The sequence below is a fragment of the Garra rufa genome, chromosome 3, assembly GCF_049309525.1.
Source record: "Garra rufa chromosome 3, GarRuf1.0, whole genome shotgun sequence".
Taxonomy (NCBI): domain Eukaryota; kingdom Metazoa; phylum Chordata; class Actinopteri; order Cypriniformes; family Cyprinidae; genus Garra; species Garra rufa.
Window position 1 is genome coordinate 18,701,525 of NC_133363.1, and position 26,900 is coordinate 18,728,424.

Consider the following 26,900-nt stretch of genomic DNA (forward strand, 5'->3'; position numbering starts at 1 on the left):
AGAAGCAGGAGACCTCAGCTCCATTTGCTCTGCTTTTAACTTGCCATCAAGAAAAATTGATTGAGATATTAACAAGATCTCAATTGGGATTTTTCTTTCCAGTGGGTAGAGATAATATTTAATTACATCCTTCTTCTGATGTCATCAAGGGCTGCCACTGAAATGCACAGAGTCTAGTACTAAATGGGACCACTATCCCTTGGGCTAAATAATTAGGACCCTAGTAGACCCCCATACACCCCCCCTCGCAGGGCTCAGGACACCCCTCTCCCAGCCCCAGACATCAGTCTTGATGTCATCTTTCCATTTTACACTTCTAAAAAAAATCCTCCAGACTCCTCTCTCTTGTTTAGTCATCTCTGTCTCTCACAGTATCCCATGTTTTCTCACCTCGTCCGATTGCAAAAAACATTGATCCCTCTTGGAAATGTCACCAAAGTGGATTCTTGTCATTTTGTCTCTCACCTTCTCTCTCTCTCTGTTCCTTCTCTATCACACACACATATCTCTAGTTATTTTTGTGTCCTCTTCAGCTTGTCATTCATCTTGAGCATGTCTCAGACAGCACAGAGACAGCATTCAAATTAAACACCTCATGCGTGTGCGTGTGTTTGCGTCAAGAGAATCACAGATGCAGACAGTGTTTTTTAATCTGTGGGTGCGGTGACAGTGTGTGCTGCTTTGTGTGTGAGACTGTGACTACTAGTTAGTGTGTGTGTGTGTGTGTGTGTGTGTGTGTGTGTGTGTGTGTGTGTGTGTGTGTGTGTGTGTGTGTGTGTGTGTGTGTGTGTGTGTGAGAGAGAGAGCGAGAGAGGTAGAGAGAGAGAGAGGAGTTAAGCAGCTGTCTTATATGGCGTCAGGCATGTCACTGTGCAGACTGACAAGCTTTCATCTAAGCATCATCTCTCTGTCTCATCATCCATTTGTCTTTTTTTTTAATAGTCCTTAACAGCAATGTCTTTTCTCTCAAAATCCATTTCAAAATCCATCATTCAAATAACACACACACACAGAACGCATTCCCACAAACCTGCTTTTCCAGCATTTCCAGTCGAGTAGTCCTGCAGGAAACGGCAATCCGACTCGGGGCTTCCTCAAAAGCGAAACAAGACCCTCTTTCTCTCTCTTTCGGACTCCGGTCCTCTTCCCTCCCTCTCTAGATTTCTCTCTCTCCGTCTAACACTCCCTCGTTCTCACCAGCTGTGTGCCGCTGAATCTCTTCAGAGGACAAACTCCTCTTTTTCATCCCTCTTTCTTTCTCTCCTGCCACAGCTGATTGAAATTTAAGTCATTTTTAATCCTGTCGGTCAGGTATCCAGGGAACAACAGAACAGAAAAAGAAAAATTAGAGCAAACGTGAGAAGAAAAATAACAGATCTTTTGTACTGCTATAGATATTTTTAGCAGTTCCCCTGCACACTTCTCTCATTTGCTTGTAGCTCAGTTTTTCTCAGGTTTCTACTCATTTTTTTTCTTCTTTCGCTAGCAGCTGAGATGTTTGCGTGAGCCAGCGAGCGACTAAGGAGCGAGTGTCGACTACACGCACTGATACCGGGAGAGAGAGAGTGAGGGAGGGGGCTAAAAGACAGAAAGAGAGAGAGAAAGAGAGAGAGAGAGAGAGAGAGAGAGAGAGAGAGAGAGAGAGAGATGGACAGCCTCCAGCAGTATTGGCTGAGTGTGATGGTTGGGGTAGCGAGGGAGCGATAGAGGAAGAGATGATAGAGAAGCAGAAGGAAGAGCTAAGTATGAAGAAATGGATGGAAGAGAGCGATAGGGAGAGGAAGGAGATAAAGATGTACATCAAACGCAGGAAGGATTGATATAGCATTTACTGCTACCGGCTGTTAATAGTAGATTTTCACTCCTAAACATGTTTAACATTGTTTATACATGACATATACAAGAGATAATATACTATTCATGTTGATATTGCAGATCATTTTGTGTTTGAATGCATTTGGCTGTTTATCTACATATATATGTATATAACAATGAAGGCAAAACAAAGAAAAATAGATACATCCGTTTTGCCTACATTGTTGAGATCCAAAGGTCTCTGCAAAAGATAGTAAAACCTAAAATCACCTGCATAAAATGGTTTCTGAAAGGAAATTGGCTTAATATGCTAAATTAGGACATTTAGTCATTTCTGTTTCTGTGACGGTTCGATTTAGAAGATAGGAAATGTCATTAACTCAGTTTAAAAACAATAGAAGCAATGGAAGTCTCCATCATGAAAAACAAACACATGTGATATTTGTATATCTGAGAAATAGAAGGAAATAGAGGAAGATAGAAAGTGTGTGTTTAAGAAATGACGTGTGTGTGTGTGTGTGTGTGTGTGTGTGTGTGTGTGTGTGTGTGTGTGTGTGTGTGTGTGTGTGTGTGTGTGTGTGTGTGTGTGTGTGCCTGGTATTCATCACGTTGTGGGGACCAAATGTCCCCACAAGGATAGGAATACCAGTAGATTTTGACCTTGTGGGGACATTTCTTAGGTCCCCATGAGGAAACAGGCTTATAAATCATGCACAATGAGTTTTTTTTTGAAGAAGTAAAAGTGTGCACAATCTCCTGTGAGGGCTAGGTTTAGGTGTAGGGTAGGTGTAGGGCGATAGAAAATACAGTTTGTACAGTATGAAAACCATTACGCCTATGGAATGTCCCCATAAAACATGTAAACCCAACATGTGTGTGTGTGTGTGTGTGTGTGTGTGTGTGTGTGTGTGTGTGTGTGTGTGTGTGTAATTTATCTATCTGTACCATCACTGGGAACCTCTCTCCATCTCTGTCTGCTATATTTGTCTTGTCTTATTAGTTATTATTGGAATAGATGAGTTATGAACAGCCTTAGAATTTACCCAGTTAAAGGCAAACACACACCGAGTAATGAGAGAGAGAGAAAGAGAGAGAGAGAGAGAATATGTAATGGTGTTATCTTAAGAGAGAGTTTTATATTTTCATTGGTGTCATTTTTCATTTTAAAAAGCATTTCACAATATCTGTTGGCTGGTTTATTTCCATAATGATATTGAAAATGGTGGCCACGTTCTAGCAAGCTCAAACCAATACCACACAACACTCAAACACTTTTACACAGACACGGCACTAAAAACAGACTCACACGTCAACAACGCATCAACACTCCAGACTAATAATAAGTATACAGCATCCATGCAGCTATCCAAGAAAGCAGCCTGTGTAGGTATGCATATGTGTGTATGTGTGTTTATTGTGTATGAGGTTTATTAGAAATGAAGACTATTCAGATGTGACGCATCTCATTTGTTCAGTTGATTAGAGTATGCACTGATGTGTAACACCACAGAAAAACACCACTCCTTCCTCATCTTTGTTCTCATTGTTGTACTTGTCTTTTCTTAGTTATATGGTGGGCAGGTGGATTCATCTGACAACATTTAGACGACGTGAGATTATCTGGATTAGCCAATAAACTGTCTAATGAACAGAAGAGCTACTTCAACATATTTTGTGTATGACTCTGAAGTGATAACATTAAAGTTTAAAAATGAACAAAAATCAATTATTAAGGAAATTAGTATACAACCATAAAATACAACCATATAAAAAAAAAAGGTGTGTTAGTTCTGACAGCTTGGGTCCATAACTAATGAAAACAAAACCAGTCATAAGTAGCACAGGTATATTTGTAGCAATAGCGAACAATGCATTGTATGGGTCAGAATTATCGATTTTTCTTTTATGCCAAAAATCATTAGGATAAGTAAAGATCATGTTCCTTGAAGATATTTTGTACATTTCCTACTGTAAATATATCAACTTTATTTTTGATTAGTAATGTGCATTGCTAAGAACTTCATTTGGACAACTTTAAAGGCAATTTTCTCATAGTTTAGCTCCAACCCTAATCAAACACACCTGAACCAGCTAATCAAGGTCTTAATATGTATACTTGAAACTTCCAGGTAGGTGTGTTGAGGCAAGTTGGAGCTAAACTCTGCAGGACACTGGCCCTCCAGGACCGAGTTTGGTGATCCCTGTTTTACAGTGTTATTAAATTAGAAGTGTTTAAAAGAATAACTTCCAGTGACTTTCAGTGATTAAATGACTTTAAAAATTAAAAAGCAGAGATGGGTGTACATAATTAAATATCCAGTATTAACCAAAATCAATCTCTAATATTCACTAATGACTGATTGGTATTGCTATATGTTACATCCCTAATAATGTCTTTATCTACTGCAAAGACATTTATTTATTTGTAAAAGCGGCTTAAGTGTCCTAAAAATGTTGGAGACACTGTATTGGGTTTTGCATTAGGCCATTGAAAAGCCCGTATTAGTCAACTAATATTTATTTTCACACTATGCAGAAGGGCCTCCACCCCCACCCTACTGAACGCATCTGAGTCTGTCTGTGTGAGAGAGCAATCTGTGTGTTTTGTGTTCTTCTATATTTAGTTCCTCCCCCATCCTCATACACATTTAGTCATAGCGCATTCACACCATTCCCATAACACATATGAATCAAAAATGAAGACAATTAATCACTGAGACAGTGTCAAGTTTACAATCAAACTCTTCCTTGTTTTGTCTTGTGCACACAAACTCTGTTCAGCACCACGGACAGCGCATGGCATAAACGCAGCATTTGCTTTGCACTGAAAGTTTGTGGCGCATGTCTTGACTTGAATGTTGTTGTCTGTTTACCATCTCTCTTAATACGCTTTTGCAGTTTAGTAGAAAAAAAGAGAGAGACAGATGGATAGATGGAACGATGGATTACTTGACAGGCCTCTATTCATGCTCTAATGGCTTCACACATTTAGGAAGAATGCGTATGTGAGTTTTGGTTGTGCTTTTTTTTTTAAGAACTGTGTTTGTTCTTGAACAGATGTCAGTTACGCTGACAGGACTATACTTTGTCACACCCCGCCAGACAGACAAATAAAAGCCTTTCATTAAACTGTCTCAGACCTTTATTTTGCATAGAATTGTGCGCATTCATGGTAATTTGTTTATTTGTTTATTTGCATGTGTTGCACTTTGTGCAAATAAAGAGATTGTGGCCAGTCACAGACCTGTTTCAAATGAGCACACTTTGCCACAGGGCTGTTTGGAAGTTTGAAGTGCTTAACAATTATTCAGTTTATCTAACATTTAGCAAGAGAGAGAGAGTGTAGTTTGTGTGAGATGGGGTCAGATTTGTATTTGATGTTGCTCAGTTTATTTTTCTCTCCAATATCAGTCGGTTTTTGGCTTTGGTTTCTAAACACGGAACAGATGGACAGCTGGAAATAATGGAACTCAGCAAGTTGTAAGATATCACTAGAATTTCTTAATTCTCTGCAGATTATAACAGGTGCTCAAGTTTTCTTTCTAATTACTAGAATGCGTCTTGTTTGTTATACATACTTTAAGTATACACTACAGATTTCATTGCTTACACTTCCAACATAAAAAAGCAATCAATATTAATCAAGTGATTTATTCAAATCTTCTAAAGAGATTTTTTCTTGCATATCAAAACTGATCAATACACATATATCAAGCACAACTAATATGGAAGCTTATGCATGTTCAGACTTTCGCAAGAGCCAATGAGGTTCAGGCAAATATTGTTAAGTTTCTGTGTTTACCGTTCTTGATGAGCTCTGTGTACAATATTTGCATTGATCAATGTTTACTGCTCAATTCATGTGATTACTTTTAGAATTGTTATGAACTTAATTGAGTCAAGCCATGACAACTCTCTGAGTGATAATTTCAACCAGCATTTATTGGCATGGGCATGAAAATGTACATAAGCTTGACTTTAGCGGACAAGATCTGCTTCGCAAATACATACATTTTTGAATAATAATCAATCATAATCAATCAAATCAATCAATAATCAAAAATAACAAAAGAAGGCTGCTGCCAGAAATGTAGACCCCCCCCCCCCCCAAATAGATCTCTACAGGTGGTACTGGGGAGGAGGAAGGATAACATAAGCTTTCATAATCGTGCAACGTGCAGAACAGGCTAGGATACAATATGGTTACGTGGATTACAGAGTACTCCTGATTGGCTGCTGCCACGGTGTTGAATGAGCCAATTAGCGATTAGTTAAGAGTTTTATGCCTGAACTATATATTTAATCTGAATGGCAGTGAATAAGTTATCTGAAACAATAAGTCAAATTGAGTCAAGTTGATTCAAACTGAATTAAACTCAACTGAGTCAAATTAAGTCAAGTTGAATCTGACTAAATTGAATCATTGCAAGAATAAAGAGTTGGATAAACTGAATTCAATAAGAACTGATTAAAACAATCTGAATAAGTTGAATTGAGTCAAACTGAAACTAACCAAATTAAAAATAAGGAAAAATAAATTAAGTTAATTGAATCAAGGGTAATGAGTCGAACTGAGTCAAGTTGAACCAAACCGTATGATCAGAGATAATCAGTTGAACCAAACTGAATTCAGCGGAATGTACTGGAATAGAATCAAGGAGCAGAAATAATCAAGAGCAAGAAGCATAGATAAATGAGAGGCTTCTCTATCAAAAGACAGACATGATTAAACAGAAAACAATTTGAGAGAAACAGAGATAAGACCGCTTTGAAGACTGATATGTTAAATGAGGCCAAGAAAGCAAAGACAGAGACTGAATTTGACCCTGCAGGGTTTCACAGGAGTGAACGACAGCCAAATTAGTTCAACAATGACATGAAAAGCAGAAAATCTGCTGCTTTATCACTACCAAACTCTTTTCTTTTGCAACATTTATGTACAAGACCAGTAAAACTGATTTTCCCGGTCCTTCTCTCCTCCAGGACTTTTCAGATCTTTCCTTAGCACTTCATCTGTGTTCTCTGGGACTGTTCTTTTCATAACTGTTCATTACTCATCACATTAGATCCAAGCAGGAGAAGAATAGGAGAGAAAACTGCATTAAATCCTCCATTAACTCCTCAGCTTCCATTGGAATCCTCTCGAGAAATCCCCTATTTTCTCTCAAGTTTTGCTTGGTAATTGGGTTTTGATCCCTTTGTAGAACACAGTGTGTGACGTTGAGGCTAGGATATGTGAGTTAAGGACATCACTGTGTGTGTCTGTGTGTCTGTGTCTGTGTCTGTGTGTGTGTGTGTGTGTGTGTGTGTGTGTGTGTGTGTGTGTGTGTGTGTGTGTGTGTGTGTGTGTGTGTGTGTGTGTGTGTGTGTGTGTGTGTGTGTGTGTGTGTTTGCAGGGATACTGGCAACATAGTAGAAAGTGTCAGTCAGTGTAGTCAGTTCTGAAAGTGATTGACTTCAGATCTAACATTATTGCTTTTTCCACAAGATCTTTTTTTTTTATATATTTTTACTTTGACATCATCTCCTGTCTCTCCTGTAGTCCCTTTGCACTTTGTAGATCTCTTTCTGTATGTCACATAAAAATACACACAAACCCCCATCTCTTTTCTGTACTTGCTTTATACTTGTTTCTTTCTGTCATACGACACACATTCCTGTCTCATGCCCCATTGCATACGCTAAAACAGTGTTTATTGGTGCAGTGAGTGGTGTGCACTGCTGTTTTGATAGCTGCAGTCTAGGGGCCTATTCCAGTGCAGAAGCTCTGTTATGGCTTGAACTGCAGCTGTCTGAAATGCTAATGCATTTATAGAAGCCATCAGCAAAGAACCGAGTGCTTTCAGACAATACAGATTACAATGCAAACTTCCCACGGCCTGTGAGAGTACTAAACAACACTGTCAATGAAGTGGACAATTATGGGCTCCAGTCCATCTTGATGCTTTGCTCTTCGTTAGCATCACAAATAATGTTCTGCATTGTATTTGTTTGATTGTTTATTGGCATAAGTGGTACTTGCTAAGGAAAATAGAATTATTATTGCTCATACTTAGAATTAGATGGATGATAAAACAAGATAAAAAATCCTAAAGAACCACTATCATGGAATTCTAACAAAAGTCTACAGGATTGTGTGGAGTACAGGCAGATGTATTTGAGTATGGTTGGAACTAAACTCTACAGGACCAGAATTGCCCAGCCCTGCTCTAAAGCCACTCAGCACAACTTAGTGACTATATAGCAACACTCTAGCAACCACATAACCTCATCCTAAAACCACTCAGAACAACTTAATGACTTCATAGAAACACCATAGCAGCCACATAATTGCACTCAGAACATCTTAGCAAACGCATAGCAATTGCCAGTTTTGCACACAAAGGCATTTCTCACATTTTTCCTCAGATAATTAATATTTGGTAATTGTCGAATTTACTATAACTTGCTCTATTGCCTAATGCCACACATATTGCATAAATGTTTGTGCTGTGACTGTCAGTTGATTATCTAAACCTCTCTCTCTTTCAGACTAATATCCCCTTCCTGCAGAATGTATTGAGCAATAGCCAGTTTCTGTATGCCACAGTTGACACCCAGTTTATTGATGAGAACCAGGGGCTTTTCAACCTCAAGCCTACACAGAACAGGGCCCAAAAACTCCTGCACTATCTGGGTCAGTGAGTGTGTGTATGCATTCATCGTTGTTTTGCACCTGTGATAGCCTAAAATATGTGCAAGTGCATTTGTGTTTAAACATCTGCTGTTTTTCTCCACAGGTCACATAATGGTAAATGGACCCATGACTCCTATTCCAGTGAAAGCCAAATCTTCATCTGTTGATCCTGCCGTTCCTTCTGTTTCTCTGGGTATGACACACACAGATATGCATTTGGGAAAGCTTCTGTGAAACTGTAGTTTCCCAAGATACAAATGACTTTTTGTAGTGCAAAATCTGCTTGTTTCTGTAAAAGTTGCACTGTTTTAAAACAAAAACGTAGCTGAAGGAAAAGTTTTGTCATCTTATCCACATTTTGTTCCATTGAACACCATGAGGGAGAAGTCTTAAAGAGTGTCCCGATCCAAACGATCTCATGAGAAAACGTAACTATTTTATGAGTTGCTGATTTCGTGTCAATTTGTATCATTTGATTTGTACAAAACAAAACAAAAATACACATGAAGGTCCAAACCTAAATCCTAAAAGATTGTACAACATACAAATGAGATCATGCAAATTCCAAAAAAAGTATTCGCCACCAATTCTGGAAAATGTAGAACAGTTACAAATTGTCATTAGAGTATGCTGCCTGGGCATGCTTTTACACTGCATTTACATGCATTTACAATGGATGGAGAGTGGAGCTTTTAAGCTTCAGCTTTTCAAAAGCGTCATTAACGGTGTTCATATGACCTGTGCACTATATTCTAAGTATTCTGAGTCCATACAATAGCTTTATGTGAGAAAGAGACACATTTTTGTGATTATTCACAAATAATTCTCCTCTCCATTGAGCTGTTCACTGTTACAACCATTAAGTCATTAAGTTAAACTTGAGACTTTGCTACTTTGAAGTTGAACTTTTCGCTGAATAAAGCTTTTTATTCAGCCTGTTCCTCACACGAAGCTTTAATATAACTTCAGAATACAACAGCAGTGTACAGCAGTGTTAATTTTGACAACGACTTTTGATTTAGTCATAGTCATAATCTTTTGACTAAAATGACTTTTAGTTTTAGTCATATTTTAGTCATCCGATTTGTTTTAGTTTTATTCTAGTTTTAGTTGACTATATTTCATAAGATTTCTTAACAATACTCTTTATATAGGTTTGTTATTAAGGCTTTATCATGATAGACACAGATTTAACTGCTGTGACACACACACATGCCTTTATATTAAAATTAAATGAAACCACTTCTCATAGAGAAACCAGAACATGGTCTTCTTTTCAATGAAATACCAGTGGTTACAGAGGCTAATTGTGCATTCTTTATAACAACTTGTTTTCCACATTCTTTATTTTTTCAAGCAGACATATTTATTTATAGAAATACATTTAGATTAATCTGTGTATGTATATGTGTATATATATATATATATATATATATATATATATATATATATATATATATATATATATATATGCTCATTAGCACGCGTATTACTAACATATTGGCTCTTTATTAGTAATTATAGACCACATATTACAGTATTTCCTTATTCTGCATGACTATATTTTATGTCGGTAGTTAATAGTAGATAAATAGTAGATTCAGTCCCTAGGGGTGTGTGATATGTATATATGATGCTATCGTAATTGTCGTTTTAAACGTGTCACTCACTGTGTTAAAAAAAAAAAAAAAAAAACTTAAAAATGCACACATTCACTGCATGATTGCATGATTTTACTTATTAGAATGAAATTAGAAGGCCCCAGAATGTACAATATTTATATAAGGGTGCTGATTTCCCATAGTTTTTTGGCTATGCTTCACCATCTAAAATATTCTAAAATAGCAGTTATAGATCGAGAACGAATTTAGAACGAATCAAAAAAACATGGTTGGTTACAGAGGCTAATTGTGCATTCTTTATAACAACTTGTTTTCCACATTCTTTATTTTTTCAAGCAGACATATTTATTTATAGAAATACATTTAGATTAATCTGTGTATGTATATATATATATATATATATATATATATATATATATATATATTAGGGCTGTCAATTGATTAAAAAATTTAATCGCGATTAATCGCATGGTTGTCTTGAGTTAACTCGCGATTAATCGCACATTTTTATCTGTTCTAAATGTACCTTAAATTAACACCTTTTAACGTTTTTAATACTCTAATCAACATTGGCATGGACAAATATGGTTGCTTTAAGCAAATATGTGTTTATTATCAGTGAAACCATACTTGACTAGACTAACTTTTTTCAAATGTCATAGATGTTTTTCAAATAACTTGTTCATGTCTATTAGACACATGAAAAAAAAGAACATAGACATACCAGGTTCCCATTACTTCTCTTTCTTTGCACTGAGCAATTTACTTACACAAGCCTGTTTACATTATTTGCAGGACAGGGCAGCTCACTTCTTCTGAACATGCAAAATCTACATTTATTATTACATTTGTTTGCCTCTAGGTGCCCACATACTGTCATTTGATGCAGCCAAGTTCTCAACAAAACTGTTTCGATTGTTTTGATTTAATATGTCTGTTATCAGACAACCAAAGTAATATGAAATAATAACTGAAAAAAATCCTGAATGATCACGATTCAATCACTGAAAAGAATCATTTACCGGCATCTGGACATAAGTCACTATTCCCTGCATTATTATTGTTGTTTTTAACTTCCTGTTTGAATGCCTTCCGGATCCTTTGACTTTTTAGGAGTTTAGCCATTTAAAGTTATTTGATCCCAAAAACCTGCTTCTTTTATGTTTTAATGTATTGTTTTGGTTATAATGTACTGATTGGAGATCCTGGTCTCATGCAAATGCGCACTAGCACGACTTTCTGTTTCTATTTGGCGTGCTATTAACAAGCTGAAATTAACTTTGGCGTGCATATGATATGCAATTATGCATGTGTTTGACGTGCATTTAATACGCCGTTTTCGCGTGCATACTCGTATGTGGCTTTACGCATCAACCCCACAGCACCAATCCTAACGTAGCCCGACTCCGCTTGCAGAGCAAAACCGAAGAGCCTCAGAAACTATATTAGGTTTGTCCAATTATGTGTATATATGTATTGTTGCTAGACACTTTTCGCTAGGTTGGCAGCACTGTGCATCCATTTCTTTAACTATGGGCTAGGTAGTGGGTCAAACAGAAAATGCGCGCTGCGTTAATCGCGCGTTAATAAAATTAGTGCCGTTAAAATGAATTTGCGTTAACGCGCTATTAACGCGTTAATTATGACAGCCCTAATATATATATATATATATGCTCATTAACACGCGTATTATTAACATATTGGCTCTTTATTAGTATTTATAGACCACATATTACAGTATTTCCTTATTCTGCATGACTATATTTTATGTCACTTAAAGGGATAGTTCTCCCAAAAATGAAAATTTACACACCCTCAAGCCATCCTAGGTGTATATGACATTCTTCTTTCAGATGAATACATTCAGAGTTATATTAAAAAATGTCCTGAGAGTGATGGTCAAGCGATGAAGTAGGCATATCGTAAGCTCCAGTGAGGACATACTAGTCATACGAGAACCAAGTTTTGTTTAAAACAAAGGAAAACCAGTCCCCTCTTGGCTTATATCGAAATCCTGTCATTTTTCTTTACAAATCCTTGTTTTATACCTCTAATTCATGACCAGTATTTTGATTTGATTTGATTTGAATTCGCCACTTCTGCATTTGTTACTGCGTTCGCCTACTTCATCCGCTGAAACGCCACTCTCTTTTAATGATGAATGTTTGCCTTTTATTGGACTTATTGGACACATCAACAGCCATTCACTGTCATTATAAAGTCTGGAAGTGGCAGGACATTTTTTAATATAACTCCAATTGTATTTGTCTGAAAGAAGAAAGTCATATACACCTGGGATGGCTTGAGGGTGAGTTAATCATGGGGTAGTTTTGATTTTTGGGTAAACCCTCCCATTCCTAAACTTATCAACTATCTTACTAACTATTGATATATTCATTTTTAACTAAACTATCCCTTTAATTTAGTAGCATTGTTACTTTTAGATTCATTTTAGTTACTTCCTTTTAGTTTAGTCACTTCCTAACACTTCATACACATATCTCACACTTGCCACATCAAAAGTGTACCACAACAGATGTTTGTGAAATTCATACTCTTGTTTATGGCTGCCCTAAACATTGGCAGCACTCCCCCCACTCTGTTCTCTCTCTTTCTCTCTCGCTCTGTGGATGGACGAGAGTGTGATAATGCAGCTTTAATCCTTCCCTTCTCTCCTTCCCTCTGCCAAATGAAAGAGGGATCCGGCCACATTAGAAATCTCATTACAGGGGTTTAGGTGTGTGTGAGCCGCATACCACACTCCCTCTGCGTGTGTGTGTGTGTGTGTGTGTGTGTGTGTTTGAGAGAGAGATTCCTAAGGGATAGATATGTGTATGCATATGTGTGCGCAATTAATTTAGCCAATTTTCTCCTATTCTCATTGGCATACCTTTTTTCTTGTTTGCTGAGCATGATGTTTAAAATAATTCCCATAGGACCCTTGATGGATTGTATGCATGCAAGTCTGCATATCCAAAAAAAGTTTTCCCACTTTCCTCCTGTTCTCAGTGTTTAGATGAGAGTTCTCAGTGGGACTGGTTGTAGTTTGCAGAGCATGTACAAAATCATCCCCCTACACAACTGGAACAAATATGTGTTGTGTAAGTAGGTGTTTGTATGGAAAAGGTCTTTCATAGGATAAAAAATGCATGTGTCTGTGTAAGTAGGTCACATCTGTGGTAGGTGTATCCCAAGCCTCATGGGATGCTCCTCTGCATTGTGTGTGTTGCATGTGCGTTTCAGACACACAATGAGCGATAAATAGGCTTTGGCCTTCATCTTTCCTTTCATATGGCCGCCAGCGTTTCATACAGAGACATTCCCACAGCAGCACATACATTTAAACTCACATGTGGGTGTTTATGCCTTGAAATATGCAAATCTATGCATCAATGTCTTACTTACGGCATTTCTATCATTGGTCTCCCCCGTCCTTTTTTTATCTCATGCTCCCTCTTCATTGGACAGCATGATTTGATTTGATTTTAACTTGAATAAGCTAGCAACCCACCCAGATTTTCAAGAGTTTTTATGTGTTGGCCTCATTTGCATTAATAGAGAAAGTTGGTATGTCTGACTGTACCACCACCTGCCTGCTGGGTTAATGGCCCCTCAAACTGCCACATCTGAGGCCTATAAATAGTAGGAATTTTCCATTGTCTGTTGGTTGGTGGATTCTAGGTTTGGCACTGACCCGTAAGCTCCAGGCAGAAAAACAATGCTTAGGTTTAGCAGAGAAATGTGGCCTTGTTTAAACTACTCAGCACATCATTTTCTTCCTGTTCTCCTCAGCAAACATTATTTTGGTGTTCCTGTTCTTATTTTTCGAGTTTACTTTGATTGGCTGCCAAAACGAGACATTGCATGACAGGGAATCAGTGAGAAGTGTCAGTGGCGCTCATTTAATTGATCACCTGTTTCAAAGCTGTACGTGTGACAGGCCCACAATGAGAAGCAGTCAGATTACTGCAATGTCAGTCCATAGCTGCTCATCAAAAACTGTCGGTAGTTAATAGTAGATAAATAGTAGATTCAGTCCCTAGGGGTGTGTGATATGTATATATGATGCTATCGTAATTGTCGTTTTAAACGTGTGCGAGCTGACAAGTAGCTATGTCACTCACTGTGTTAAAAAAAAAACCTTAAAAATGCACACATTCACTGCATGATTGCATGATTTTACTTATTAGAATGAAATTAGAAGGCCCCAGAATGTACAATATTGATATAAGGGTGCTGATTTCCCATAGTTTTTTGGCTATGCTTCACCATCTAAAATAGTCTAAAATAGCAGTTATAGATCGAGAACGAATTTAGAACGAATCCACATTTTTTTATGAATTGGATGAGTCAGTAATTCAATGATCCTTTTATAAAGACTGCATGAATCAGCCATATGAATGAACCGGTTCCATGAATGGCTCAATGACTCATGCAGTGAATTACCACCACTTACTGGTGATTTTAGTTTCATATTTAAAGTATTATTAAAAAATCTGAAAACACACTGTCATCTAATTATTGTTATCGACAAAATCTCAAAAAATACTGAGATATAATTTTTGATAAATAGTGTACACCCCTCATACTCCCTTCATTTACCAAGGTGTTTTGAGTTGGTCAGTTGAGTTGGCTTTATGCGTGTGCTGTATACACAAATGTTTTTTTGTTTTATTTTCCCTTCCAGGTGAGCCGCCCATGGGCTTCCGTGATATCTTGTTGAAGGATGGTCCTGAGGGTTTTGCACGGGCAGTTCGACAGCACCAGGGTCTTCTACTGATGGACACTACCTTCAGAGATGCCCACCAGTCCCTGCTGGCCACTCGTGTCAGGACACACGACCTTAAGAAGATTGCTCCATTTGTGAGCCACAACTTCAACAATCTCTTCAGCCTGGAAAACTGGGGAGGCACGTGACACATTCACAAAGTCTTTAGTCATTTCTTAATACATATACATTCACAGAGAAGGATCACATTTATAAAAACAGTTTTTCGAGATGTTAGCCAGCTCTGTATGTGTTTTGGCTTGCTGAGGATCACTTCAGTCTTTGACATGACTCTGTCATTAATTACTCACCCTTGTATTGTTCTAAACCTGTAAGACCTTTTTTCGTGTTCAGAACACAAATCAAGATATTTTTGGTGAAATCCAAGAGCTCTCTGACCATCCATAGACAGCAAGGGTACTACCACGTTGAAGTCCCAGAAAGGTACCTAGAACATCGACAAAATAGTCTGTGTGACATCAGTGGTTCAATTGTAAACAAAACTAACAACTTTATTAAACAATTCTTCTCATCTGCATCAGCCTAGCGCCAATTTGGAGAGTATCATGAAGCTTTCCTCTAAATGTAAATAAAACTCATGTTCTACGTCAGCATCATGCGTTGTTTACATGCGAGGAAAGCACATACATTTCTGGGCCTTGAATGTGGTAGTACCCTTGCTGTCTATGGAGGGTCAAAGAGCTCTTGGATTTATCAAAAATATCTTGATTTGTGTTCCGAAGACGAACTAAGGTCTTACAGGTTTGGATCAACATAAGGATGAGTAATTAATGACAGAATTTTCATTTTTGGGTGAACTAACCCTTTAATATCTCTCTTGCATTCTCTAGGAGCTACATTTGATGTAGCAATGCGTTTTCTGTGGGAATGTCCGTGGAAGAGACTTCAGGAGCTCCGAGCTCTGATTCCCAATGTCCCATTTCAGATGCTGCTACGTGGCGCCAATGCTGTGGGATACACAAACTATCCTGATAATGCAGTTTTCAAGTAAGATCAAACACGCATTTTCATTGGCTAATGTTATTTTCTATCCACTAGTCCTTATCCTACCCTCACAGAAAGCTTTCTGCATATTTAAATGTTTAAGATATTGTTTAGTATGTTTATTAAGATGTTTCCTCGTGGGTGCTGTTGGCTTGTCCACACAATTTAGATGATTACATTTGTAGGCACAACATAAACACACACATACACAAGAGCTGATACTGTAGCAGCGGTAAACACAGTTGCAGTGCTTATCACATTCATTTTTTAAAGATTAGTTTAAATATTAAGCTAATACTTAATGCCATTTTTGAGCGAAACTGCATGTACACACAGTAGTTAGGATTTTCTAATGCTTTCATAATAGGAAAAGTTTGCTCACAAATGTAACAAATACACCAGTAATCTCCTAAGTTGTGCTACTTTGGAAAAGATGCTCATATTCATTTGTCTGAGTAAAACAGTGTAAATATAGTGTGTAATACCATATGCAATATATTGGACATAGCAACATGCCAAACTTCACTCAGAACTCCTTATCAGCCATATAGCAATGCACTTGCGACCACCCACAATACCTTATAATAGCAGTGAGTTTCTTAGAATTTCCACATTCAGTAATAAAAAGAGCTTCTGATGGTAACTGTTGGCAAGTACATAATATTCTATCAGGCATTAAAATGTCTGATGTCAATGGCTTGACTTGAATGTGCATTCACACAAATGTCTCTCTTTACTCTTATAAACCATAAATGTCGGTTTTGAAGGAGTTGGCTGTAGTGCAGGAGCTGACAACCTTATTTCCACTTATCTTCACTCTCTCTTTCTCTAGATTCTGTGAGGTAGCCAAAGAGAACGGGATGGATATCTTTCGTGTTTTTGACTCCTTGAATTATATTCCCAACATGCTTTTGGGGATGGAAGCAGCAGGGGCGGCTGGAGGCGTGGTGGAGGCGGCCATTTCTTACACTGGAGACGTGTCTGACCCCATGAGACAGAAATACTCACTGGAGTACTATCTGAAGCTGGCCAATGAGCTAGTTAAGGCTGGAACACACATACTGTCTATTAAGGTAGATCACGTGTCCAATCATATGTTCCACACTCACAAAGGCAGAAGTGAGGGATTTGCTAATGTAACCGTTGTTTTTTTGTGTCAGGACTCTTAGCATGATATTTTCAGCTGTGTTTGGCAGTTACTCAAGGGTGTAATGACTGAAGACATTGACAGTAATACTCATTCTCGCTCTGTTATTTCTGTTTCTTCTCTCTTTTTCTTTGTTGAGCTGCTGTAATGACAGTGATCGTCATAATGTGATTTTCTTTTCTGTGGGGTGCACTTGAGTGGTTAAAGCAGCTCTGCTCTCTTTTCTTCCTAGGATATGGCTGGCCTGTTGAAGCCCGAAGCCAGCCGTTTACTGATTGGAGCACTGCGGGACCGTTTCCCTGAAGTCCCTATCCATGTTCACACTCACGATACAGCGGGTGCGGGAGTCGCGGCAATGTTAGCCTGTGCACAAGCAGGTGCAGATATAATAGATGTAGCAGTGGACTCGATGGCGGGCATGACCTCTCAACCGAGCATGGGTGCTATCGTAGCCTGCACCAGAGGAACCAAACTTGATACTGGTGAGTAGTCACATTAGCAACATTTTAAAAGAAATTTAAATTAAAAAAATAAATAAAAAGCAATAGTGTAGTGATGCATGATACACTGTTCATACAGAACTGTGAACACAAGCAAAATCTGCAAAATCTAGAACTTTTTTGCCCTAAAGTGAAACTCCTAATCACATGGATTCCTATTAAATTGCCTGGATTTTTGCAAAATGACTGAGAAAATCCCTCAAAAAGTAATAGACAAGTAAAGCACTGAAAGTTATTAAAAGTGATGATTTATACACCGATCAGGCATAATATTATGACCACTGACAGATGAAGTGAATAACACTTGATTATCTACTTATCATGGTACCTGTTAGTGGGTGGGATATATTAGGCACCAAGTATACATTTTGTTCTCAAAGTTGATGTGTTAGAAGCAGGAATAATGGGTAAGCGTAAAGCCAAGGCTCATTGATGCACGTGGGGAGTGAAGGCTGGCCAGTGTGGTCCGATCCAACAGATGAGCTACTGTAGCTTAAATTGCTCAAGAAGTTAATGCTGGTTCTGATGGTAAGGTGTCAGAATACACAGTGCATCACAGTTTGTTGCATATAGGGCTGCATAGCCGCAGACCAGTAAGGGTGCCCATGCTGACCCCATTTCACTGGTGAAAGTGCCAACATTGGGCTTGTGAGCATCAGAACCTGACCACGGAGCAATAGAAGATGGTGGCCTGGTCTGATAAAAAACCTGTTCTTTTACATCACGTAAATGGCTGGGTACGTGAGCGTCGCTTACCTGGAGAACGCATGGCACCAGGATGCACTATGAGAAGAAGGCAAGCCGGCGAAGGCAGTGTGATGCTTTGGGCAATGTTCTGCTGGGAAACCTTGGGTCCTGCCATCCATGTCGATGTTACTTTGATACGTACCACCTACCTAAGCATTGTTGCAGACCATGTCACCTTTCATTGAAACAGTATTCCCCAGTGGCTGTGGCCTCTTTTAGCAGGATAATGCGCCCTGTCACAAAGCAAAAAATGGTTCAGGAATGGTTTGTGGAGCACAACAATGAGTTTGAGGTGTTGTCTTGGCCTCCAAATTCCCCAGATCTCAATCCAGTTGAGCATCTGTGGGATGTGCTGAACAAACAAGTCAGATTCATGGAGGACCCACTTCACAACATACAGGACTTGTAAAGGATCTGCTGCTAACATCTTGGTGCCAGGTACTACAGCACACCTTCAGGGATTTAGTGGAGTCCATGCCTTGATGGGTCAGGGCTGTTTTGGCAGCAAAAGGGGGATTATGCCTGATTGGTATGTGTGATGTATGTATTATTTGTTTTATTTTATTTCTATATCCTTAAACATTTATTCCATCTGCACTATTCTTTAGTTCTTGGAGTATGCAGACATACAGTCTGACATTTTCAGTTACTGCATCTTGTCTAAAAGTATTTAATAGCAGCTCAAAAAAAAGAGTTAGAGCTATAGGCTAGTGGGCAGAGCTCTTGACATCGCAAAACTTGGGGGCCCCGAGTGACTGGAGTGACTGGATCTTTTTTTTAGTTCTTTTTCTAGTCTCTCCTCTGCTTTCTCTTCTTTGGTCAAGTGAAGTCAATGCTCAAAAATATAACTTAAATAAAATATGACAAAATATAACTATAAATAAATTTATTTATATACACCACCTTTCAAAGGTTTGGGCTCGGTACGATTTTTGAGTGTTATAATAAAAAATACATAAAAACAGTTGTGAAAAACTGTTTTTTTTTTAATGTATTTTAAAAAGTAATTTGTTGCTATCATGGCAAAGCTGAATTTGTAGCAGTTATTATTCTAGTCTTCATTGTTATGTGATCCTTCAAAAATCATTTAATCATATTATTAGCAGTGCTGAAAACAGTTGCTTTAAAGGGTTAGTTCACCCAAAAATGAAAGTCTGTCATTAATTACTCACCCTTATGTTGTTCCAAACCTGTAAGACCTTCAATCATCTTCAGAACACAAATTAAGTTATTTTTGATGAAATCCAAGAGCTTTCTGACTCTCCATAGACAGCAAGGGTCTTTTCACGTTCAAGACCCAGAAAGGTACCAATAACATCAACAAAATAGTTCATGTGACATCAGTGTTCAACCATAATTTTATGAAGCTACGAGAAAATGTACAAAAAAAATGACTTTATTCTGCATTTTTGTTGAAAACGTTAAACTTCATTCTTCTCCTCTGTGTCACCCTAGCACCATATTGCAGAGCTTTTTTTTTCACACAAAAATTCTTGTAGCTTCATGAAATTACGGTTGAACCACTGATGTCACATGAACTATTTTGTTGATGTTCTTGGTACCTTTCTGGATGTGGAAGGACCCTTGCTGTGTATGGAGGGTCAGAAAGCTCTTGGATTTCATCAGAAGTATCCTATTTCGTGTTCTGAAGGTAAAGGGTTAGCAATTAATTAAAGAATTTTGGGGTTTATTATCCCTTTAATATTTTTGTCAGTTTTTTAGTTTTGTCTTTTAGGTCAACTTCTGTCATGGCACAGCAAAAGTCGACTAAATACTAAATATTGCTAAACAAATTAGATGAAGTGAGAACAAACGCACAGCATGTGACTTTTGGTCCATACTTTTATGTTTACATAAAATGTCTTCTGGCCTAGGTCCGTACATCCGCTGTTTAATTCCATAGGCTGCCCATGATCAGTTTAATGTTGCCTAAGTTCAGGCAGGCTCAACTGATTAATGATGTCTAATTAGTCAAGTTGCTAAGCTCATTAATCAAGGGACCCAGCAGGGGCTGTCGTCATATATCAATACATTTGTACTTTTATACAGTTGTGTGCATGGTACTGTACTGTCCGTGTGAGTGTGATAATTGCTGTATTCTGAGAGGCATGTAAAACAAAAGGCCTGCAGTAGCAGGGGAATGTGTTGACACACCTTGGACAAAGACTAATGACGGAAAAGAAAAAAGAGGTAGAGAGTCTTCCCTTCCCCGTCACCCATTTTCTTTTTAACTGCACATACACATTTATTTCCCCTTCCTCCACTTCATTACCATCAAAGTTAAATCATGTAGCTCTGCTTCCCAGCCTTTGCCTCCCTCTCTCATTCTCTTCTACCCCCCAAATATGGTTCCTCTGAGGCAGGGTGGTGAGATAATGGCCCTTGCACTTCAGTTTCAAATTCTCCAGAGTATAATCTCACGTTCTTGAACAATCTCTCATGTCGCCACACCATACACAACAATCTGTCAGTGTCGCTCTTTAAACACTGAGATACAAAAAAAAAAAAAAATATATATATATATATATATATATATATATATATATATATATAAGGACAAAGCAAAATATAAGATAAAAAGAAAATGGGGAAAAATGTTTTTACATTTTACCTGGAAGATGTTAGTGGTGATTGTTTATGCGAACGTTGCCACCACAATGCTAGTTTTGGGTGGTTGCCAGAACGTTGCTATGCAGTTGCTAAGGTGTTCTGGGTGGTTGCCAGAAGAATTGCTATGCAGTAGATAGGGTTGGTGTGGTGGTTGCTTACAGACTAACATCAGAAGAGCCCAATCCGAAGTATTTATAATACTTCTATACTGGTCCCTAGATATGGCTAAGGTCCATCTTTCATTGTAAGTTAAATGGGATTGTCATAAAACTTTATTTTATGGACCAATGTTCACTATTATTTATTATTACTAGCATATTGGCTGTTTATTAGTATTTATAAAACATACAGTTGAATTCAAAAGTTTACATACCCCTTGCAGAATCTGCAAAATGTTAATTATTTGACTAAAATAAGAGGGATCATACAAAATGCATGTTATTTTTTTTAGTACTGTCCTGAATAAGATATTTCACATAAAAGACGTTTACATAGTCCACAAGAGAAAATAATAGTTGAGTTTTTCTTTGTTTAGTGATAGTTGTTCATAAGTTCCTAGTTTGGACAGTTAAACTTCCCGCTGTTCTTCATGTCCCACAGATTTTTTTTTTTTTTTTTTTTTTTTTTTTTTTTTGTGTATTTGAAACCTTTCCAACAATGACTGTATGGTTTTGAGATCCATATTTTCATACTGAAGAAAACTGGTGGACACATATGCAACTAATACAGAAGGTTCAAATGCTCACGGATGCTTCAGAAAGAAAAGCAATTCATTAGGGGTGACTTTTAAATTGATTGAGGATGTGTACATTTTTCTTATTTCTTTTAGTACTGCCCTGTAGAAGCTACAGAAGGTACTTACATGTTCCCCAGAAGACACAATAAGTTAAATTTACATTATGATCTTTAAATTCAAAAAGCTTTCACCCCCTGGCTCTTAATGATATTGTTTTTTCTTCTGAAGCATCAGTGAGCGTGTGAGCCTTCTGTAATAGTTGCATATGAGTCCCTCAGTTGTTCTCGGTTTAAAAAAAAGATTTCAAAATCATACAGTCATTGTTGGAAAGGGTTCAAATAATATAAAATAATAATAACTTAATTCTACCCAATACCTAAACTACCTTGCTAACTATTAATAAGCATTAACTTATGAGTATATTAGGGCAAAAATCGTTGTTAATAGTTAATAGTGAGAATTAAATTAAAGTGTCAACAGGATTTTTCACGTCTGCTAGGTGAAAACTGAAAATTTTCTACTATATAAAGGCTACACAATTTGCAGTATCATTCATGTCAGCAACACAATTTGACCTTTGACGCTTAGAGGTTTTATTTAAATCCCTATCCCAAAAATTCTGCTCATACAGATCTTTGGCACAAAGATTTTGTCCAGTTTTCACTTGCAATTTGTCTGTTCAGATTGGTGAATAAAAAACACTGATGAATGGAAATGCAATTTCACTCTCTGACATAGATGGCACTTACAAAAGAAAAAAGTAGCCAGGTTACCCCATTTAAAGAATGAGCACAGCACACTTTTCATTCCATTGACTTCTGTTCATACAGATGTAAATGTGTAAAAGTCCAAAAATGCAAGCACATGCAAATAATTTTTGGCTTTCACTGCATTCCACTGTGATGCACTCTGACCTGCAAATTCATTTCATGTAATGACTTGTGACAAATCGAAGAGTGCTACCCCACGCTGTGACCTCTTAGATAATTTAAAAGAACACAAACTTTAAAGAAGGTTTGCAATGTTGCAGAAAATAGAGTAGGTTATATGTATTTTTTTTTTCATTTTGGATTTATTTGTTATATGCTGATTTTATTTATTGTTTTTACATAAATTTCCGTTTATATAGCTTCCACCCACTTATCACAGAGAAGAAAGGAAATGAAAACAGCATTTATATGTTTTCAGACAACCGTTTAGAGTTTTTGTATTCACAGTGGTGTTTATCAAACAACACCAGATACAAAGACAAAAGATCTATTTCCAGATTTTTCCTCTGCTGTACATTTACAGTATATATTCATTAAGCCATACACAGTTGCTTAGCAAAACAATCTGTTCATGATTGAGTTTAATGCATTGGCTCTGGGCATGTGATTGAAAGCACACACAAAAAAAAATGCCTGCAAATGTTTGTGCCAATCTGAATATATATATTTTACACCCCATCCAATAAATGAAAAAATGTGAAACAAATATACATACTATATGTCTTTTGTGCTTTTCTAACACCTAAGCATGTGTGTATGTGTGTTAAGTACACAGTTTTTTTATTCATGAGCGCATCTGTTGAGGTAATTGGTCACGGAAGACCTCTAGTTTCTTGAAGATCCCTTATTCCCTCTCATCACTCTCTCTTACTGTCATTGGCTTTCTCTCTAGTGTATTGCGCTGGTTAATTTAGTTGCCAGTGTAGCAAGCTAGCACAGGTAAAGCTTTAGCGTATAGTTTCTGCATGCGCCATTACACACACATTTACTGTAGCCACTATTGTACCCTATATTTATTTTTCAAAGCCTCTTACACACATCTTGTGTTCATTTATTACTCTCTATCTTTATTTATTTTAATTATTTATTTGTTTGTTTGTATATTTCTGTCTGTATTTTCCCTTCCAGCTGCCCTGCTACTGATTTGTGTTCTCTGGCTGAGTTCCATATTCAGTGTTTCTCTTACTCTTTCCTCTCTTTTCTCTTTTCCTTTCTAGCACACTTTGTCTCTCAAATATTCTTTTCCCTCTTTTTCTTCCTTCAGGCTTTTTAGTTCACTTATTCTAATCTTTTCCTTTATTTCCTCTCGCCCATTCTCTTTCGCCTACACTCATCTGTCCCTATGTGTGTTTTTGTCCTTGTATATCTGTAAGTTCCTTTTCTTCCATTTCCATGTTTTTCCATGCAGTCTTCAAGCCCACTGCTTCCACTAACACTTCTCTTTCGTTCTCCATCTGTCACTTTTCTCTACATCTCTCAATTCTCAGTGGAAAGACAAGTTTGGACTCACATTCACAATTAAACCTTTTATCCCTGTGCAAGCCCTTTATGTTCACTTTTAAAAGGCTTTCTGCTTTGTCTTCAGTCTCTCTCTCTCTCCTACACACACACACACACACACACAATCTTTGCAGTGTTGAGCCAGCCTGCACTGATGTCAATAAATTCCAGCATAATATGAACAAACTGTTCTGACCTCAAAGCTCAACACAAAATGCAAATCTTGGCTTAGCTGTGTTTAGTTTAACACTAAAGTCCTTGCATTTGTCAGAGAACAGAAAGTATAGAATTATGGCATATAATTGTGTCGTTGTGTGTTTTCCCTGCTGGAAAAAAATCTCAAACCAACATTTGCTGATCTTAGCTGCTTAGCTGGACTTCCATGTGGAAGCCTGTTTCTGACTTTGCATACAACTTTGAATCTCATAATTGCTACTTTTATTATTGCAGCTTTATATCTCCCAATAATGACTTTATGTCTCACAGTGTGGTTTTTGTCTCACAGTATGACTTTATAACTTGCAGCGTGATTTTTCTTTTCATAATGCAACATTATTTTACAATCTGTCATTATTTTAAGCTTTATCTCTCATAGTGCCAGTCTGATCCAAGTAGGTGTCCTAGCTAAAAGTACCCAAAAACCGCTCTAAAACCATCAAAACAGACCAGATTAACCAAGCTTTACCACACTGGGAGGCCAGGCAACCACTGTAGGTTTTTTATTTTCATTTTTTTTTTCCAGCAGGTGAATGGCATACTTGTGAGTTTTAGCGTCTTGTCTTAAATCTGCTGTAAGCATTTTTTAGAATACCATGCATTGAATATTTCTATTACCTGACAGACATCTCTGCAATAGGTGCCCTGAGAAATCACACTTGTCTGTATGACAGCCCAAAGCTCTGTACGCAGCAAAAAATAATCAGCCAGTCAGAAAATTGTACTGTCATTTGTAGCTCATGCAAGCACACATACATACATAATACATATACACATTCATAAACACACATTCATTTTATAGGCATTTAGGGACAATTGTCTACTGTAGTACATTGAGTACAGCACACGATGTACATTGACTTCACTTAATGGACTGGTTATTATTGTCTGTTGGAGTGACGCAAACTCAGCAGGAGCATTATAATAGCAGGGAGCTTCTCACTGATGACATACAAGTGTGGTAAAAATAAAAGTGTGTGTGTGTGTGCGTGTGCGTGCGTGCGTGCGTGCGTGCGTGCGTGCGTGCGTGCGTGCGTGTGTGTGCGTGTGGCCTGAAGACTGGAAAGATGACTCTTGTGGCATCAGGCTTAATTAAATCCACATTGATTATTACAGTCTGACTTTATGCAGGGCCTTTATTGATGGATTGATGGTGTGTTTTGTGATGTGTCAGATGAGGACAACAGTATCTGTCAGTCAAATGTCCTCAGCTTAAAAAAAAAAAAAAACACTACCACTTAAATGAATATGAATGAACAGGGTGATTAATTTCACTAAATTAATACTTTCAGCCCAATCATTCCCATCTTTAATATACAGTATAGACTTTTTTCCTGAATAAACGATGAGCACCGCCATTACGAATTCTAACGTCAGATTGAATGCTTTTCTGTTCCGGTTTCTATAGGAACCCATTCAAATAGCGTCCATCTGATTTTAATCAGAGCCATAGAGAAAGAGAGTTGCGACACGCTTTGATCTCGCCGCCGCGCGGTCACGTGGTTCATGGAGCTCTCAATAGTTCCAAACAACTCCACGCTGTCAATGTGTTTGAATGGGTTTAAGTAGGATAGACAGCCGTTTTACTATATTTGCAGCAATTTCGAGTAATTACTGACACATAATGTACATTGTGTATTGATAACTTCTCTGAATACGGTTCACAATCGCATTTTATTCTGGCGAGTGATAAAGAGACATAATTAATATGTTCTCATGCACTTTGACAGTCAAATGTGACCAAACGCCAACAAGTGTAACTTTTATTCAATTAAATAATTGTAATATATAGTTCAGTTCTATTTAGTTAATATTTCGAGGAGTTTTTTTTAGTACTAAATAATAGTGCAATATTGATCCTGACCACTTAAAAGATAACATTTTCTAATATAGTATTTATATTACAGTTAGTGTGATATTTAAGGTAAAATATATTTGAATGTGTATTTGGACATGATCAAACACTCTCTTTTTTATATGTTTCGATTTAAAGATTTAATGTTAAATAAGAAAAAAGTAATTTACTCATGTTATTTTATGATATTCAAATAAACAACATAAATGAATATTATAAAAGGCAAGCAAACATGGCATGTAACATAATAGAAAAGATGAAAATAGTGTTTAAAAAAAAACACAAGGCAACGAATTGCATTCAGCATACATTTTTATCGTATTTCTTGAATGCAGTCTTTACTGAAACTCATTCAACCTCCTACAGTGAAAGAAAGATTACAGAAAGACTAAAAACGTAAAAATATGACAATTAGTATCTGGTTATGGTCGCTATTACGGTGTTTCTCACAGTATCTAACTGCAATTACAGTAGCTATAAATGTTTATTTTTAACGATAAACATTATATAACACGCTTCATAAAATACCACTACTGGCCAGTTTTCCGAGAGGTCAACTGATGCTTTAAAATGTAAAAAAATGTAGTAATTTCTTCAATTTACCGGCGACAGTGCTTGAGAAACGCTGAAATGAATGGGCTTCTATGGAAGAGCTATTGGTTGTTTGGAACTATTGGTCGCTCCATGACACGCTTTACTTCCGCATTCCTCAGTTCCTATGGAAGCCTATGGGAGTGTAGCAACTCTGTTTCTCTATGGCTCTGGTTTATACCAGAGCCATATAAAAAGAGAGTTGCGACACGCTTTGATCTCGCCGCCGCACGGTCACGTGGTTCATGGAGCTCTCAATAGTTCCAAACAGCTCCGCGCTGTCAATGTGTTTGAATGGAGTTAAATAGGATAGACAGCAGTTTCACTATATTTGCAGCAATT

At 37.5% G+C, this 26,900-nt stretch overlaps 2 protein-coding genes across 3 annotated transcripts in view; one reads left to right on the forward strand and one right to left on the reverse strand.

The window, feature by feature from the left end:
* The window catches only part of LOC141330980 (leucine-rich repeat and fibronectin type-III domain-containing protein 4), a 33,661-nt gene extending 32,168 nt beyond the window's left edge, over positions 1-1,493 (reverse strand). For both annotated transcript variants that reach the window (XM_073835797.1, XM_073835796.1), the window contains exon 1: positions 1,031-1,493. The gene's annotated coding sequence lies outside the window, so the exon portion shown is untranslated. The remainder of the gene's footprint in view (positions 1-1,030) is intronic.
* Positions 1-26,900, forward strand: part of pcxb (pyruvate carboxylase b) — a 315,031-nt gene that overhangs the window by 234,871 nt on the left and 53,260 nt on the right. Inside the window, exons 13-18 of the mRNA XM_073835799.1 lie at positions 8,347-8,491; positions 8,595-8,684; positions 14,801-15,022; positions 15,733-15,889; positions 16,719-16,959; positions 17,266-17,515. Coding sequence (XP_073691900.1) covers positions 8,347-8,491; positions 8,595-8,684; positions 14,801-15,022; positions 15,733-15,889; positions 16,719-16,959; positions 17,266-17,515 — 1,105 coding nt within the window. The remainder of the gene's footprint in view (positions 1-8,346; positions 8,492-8,594; positions 8,685-14,800; positions 15,023-15,732; positions 15,890-16,718; positions 16,960-17,265; positions 17,516-26,900) is intronic.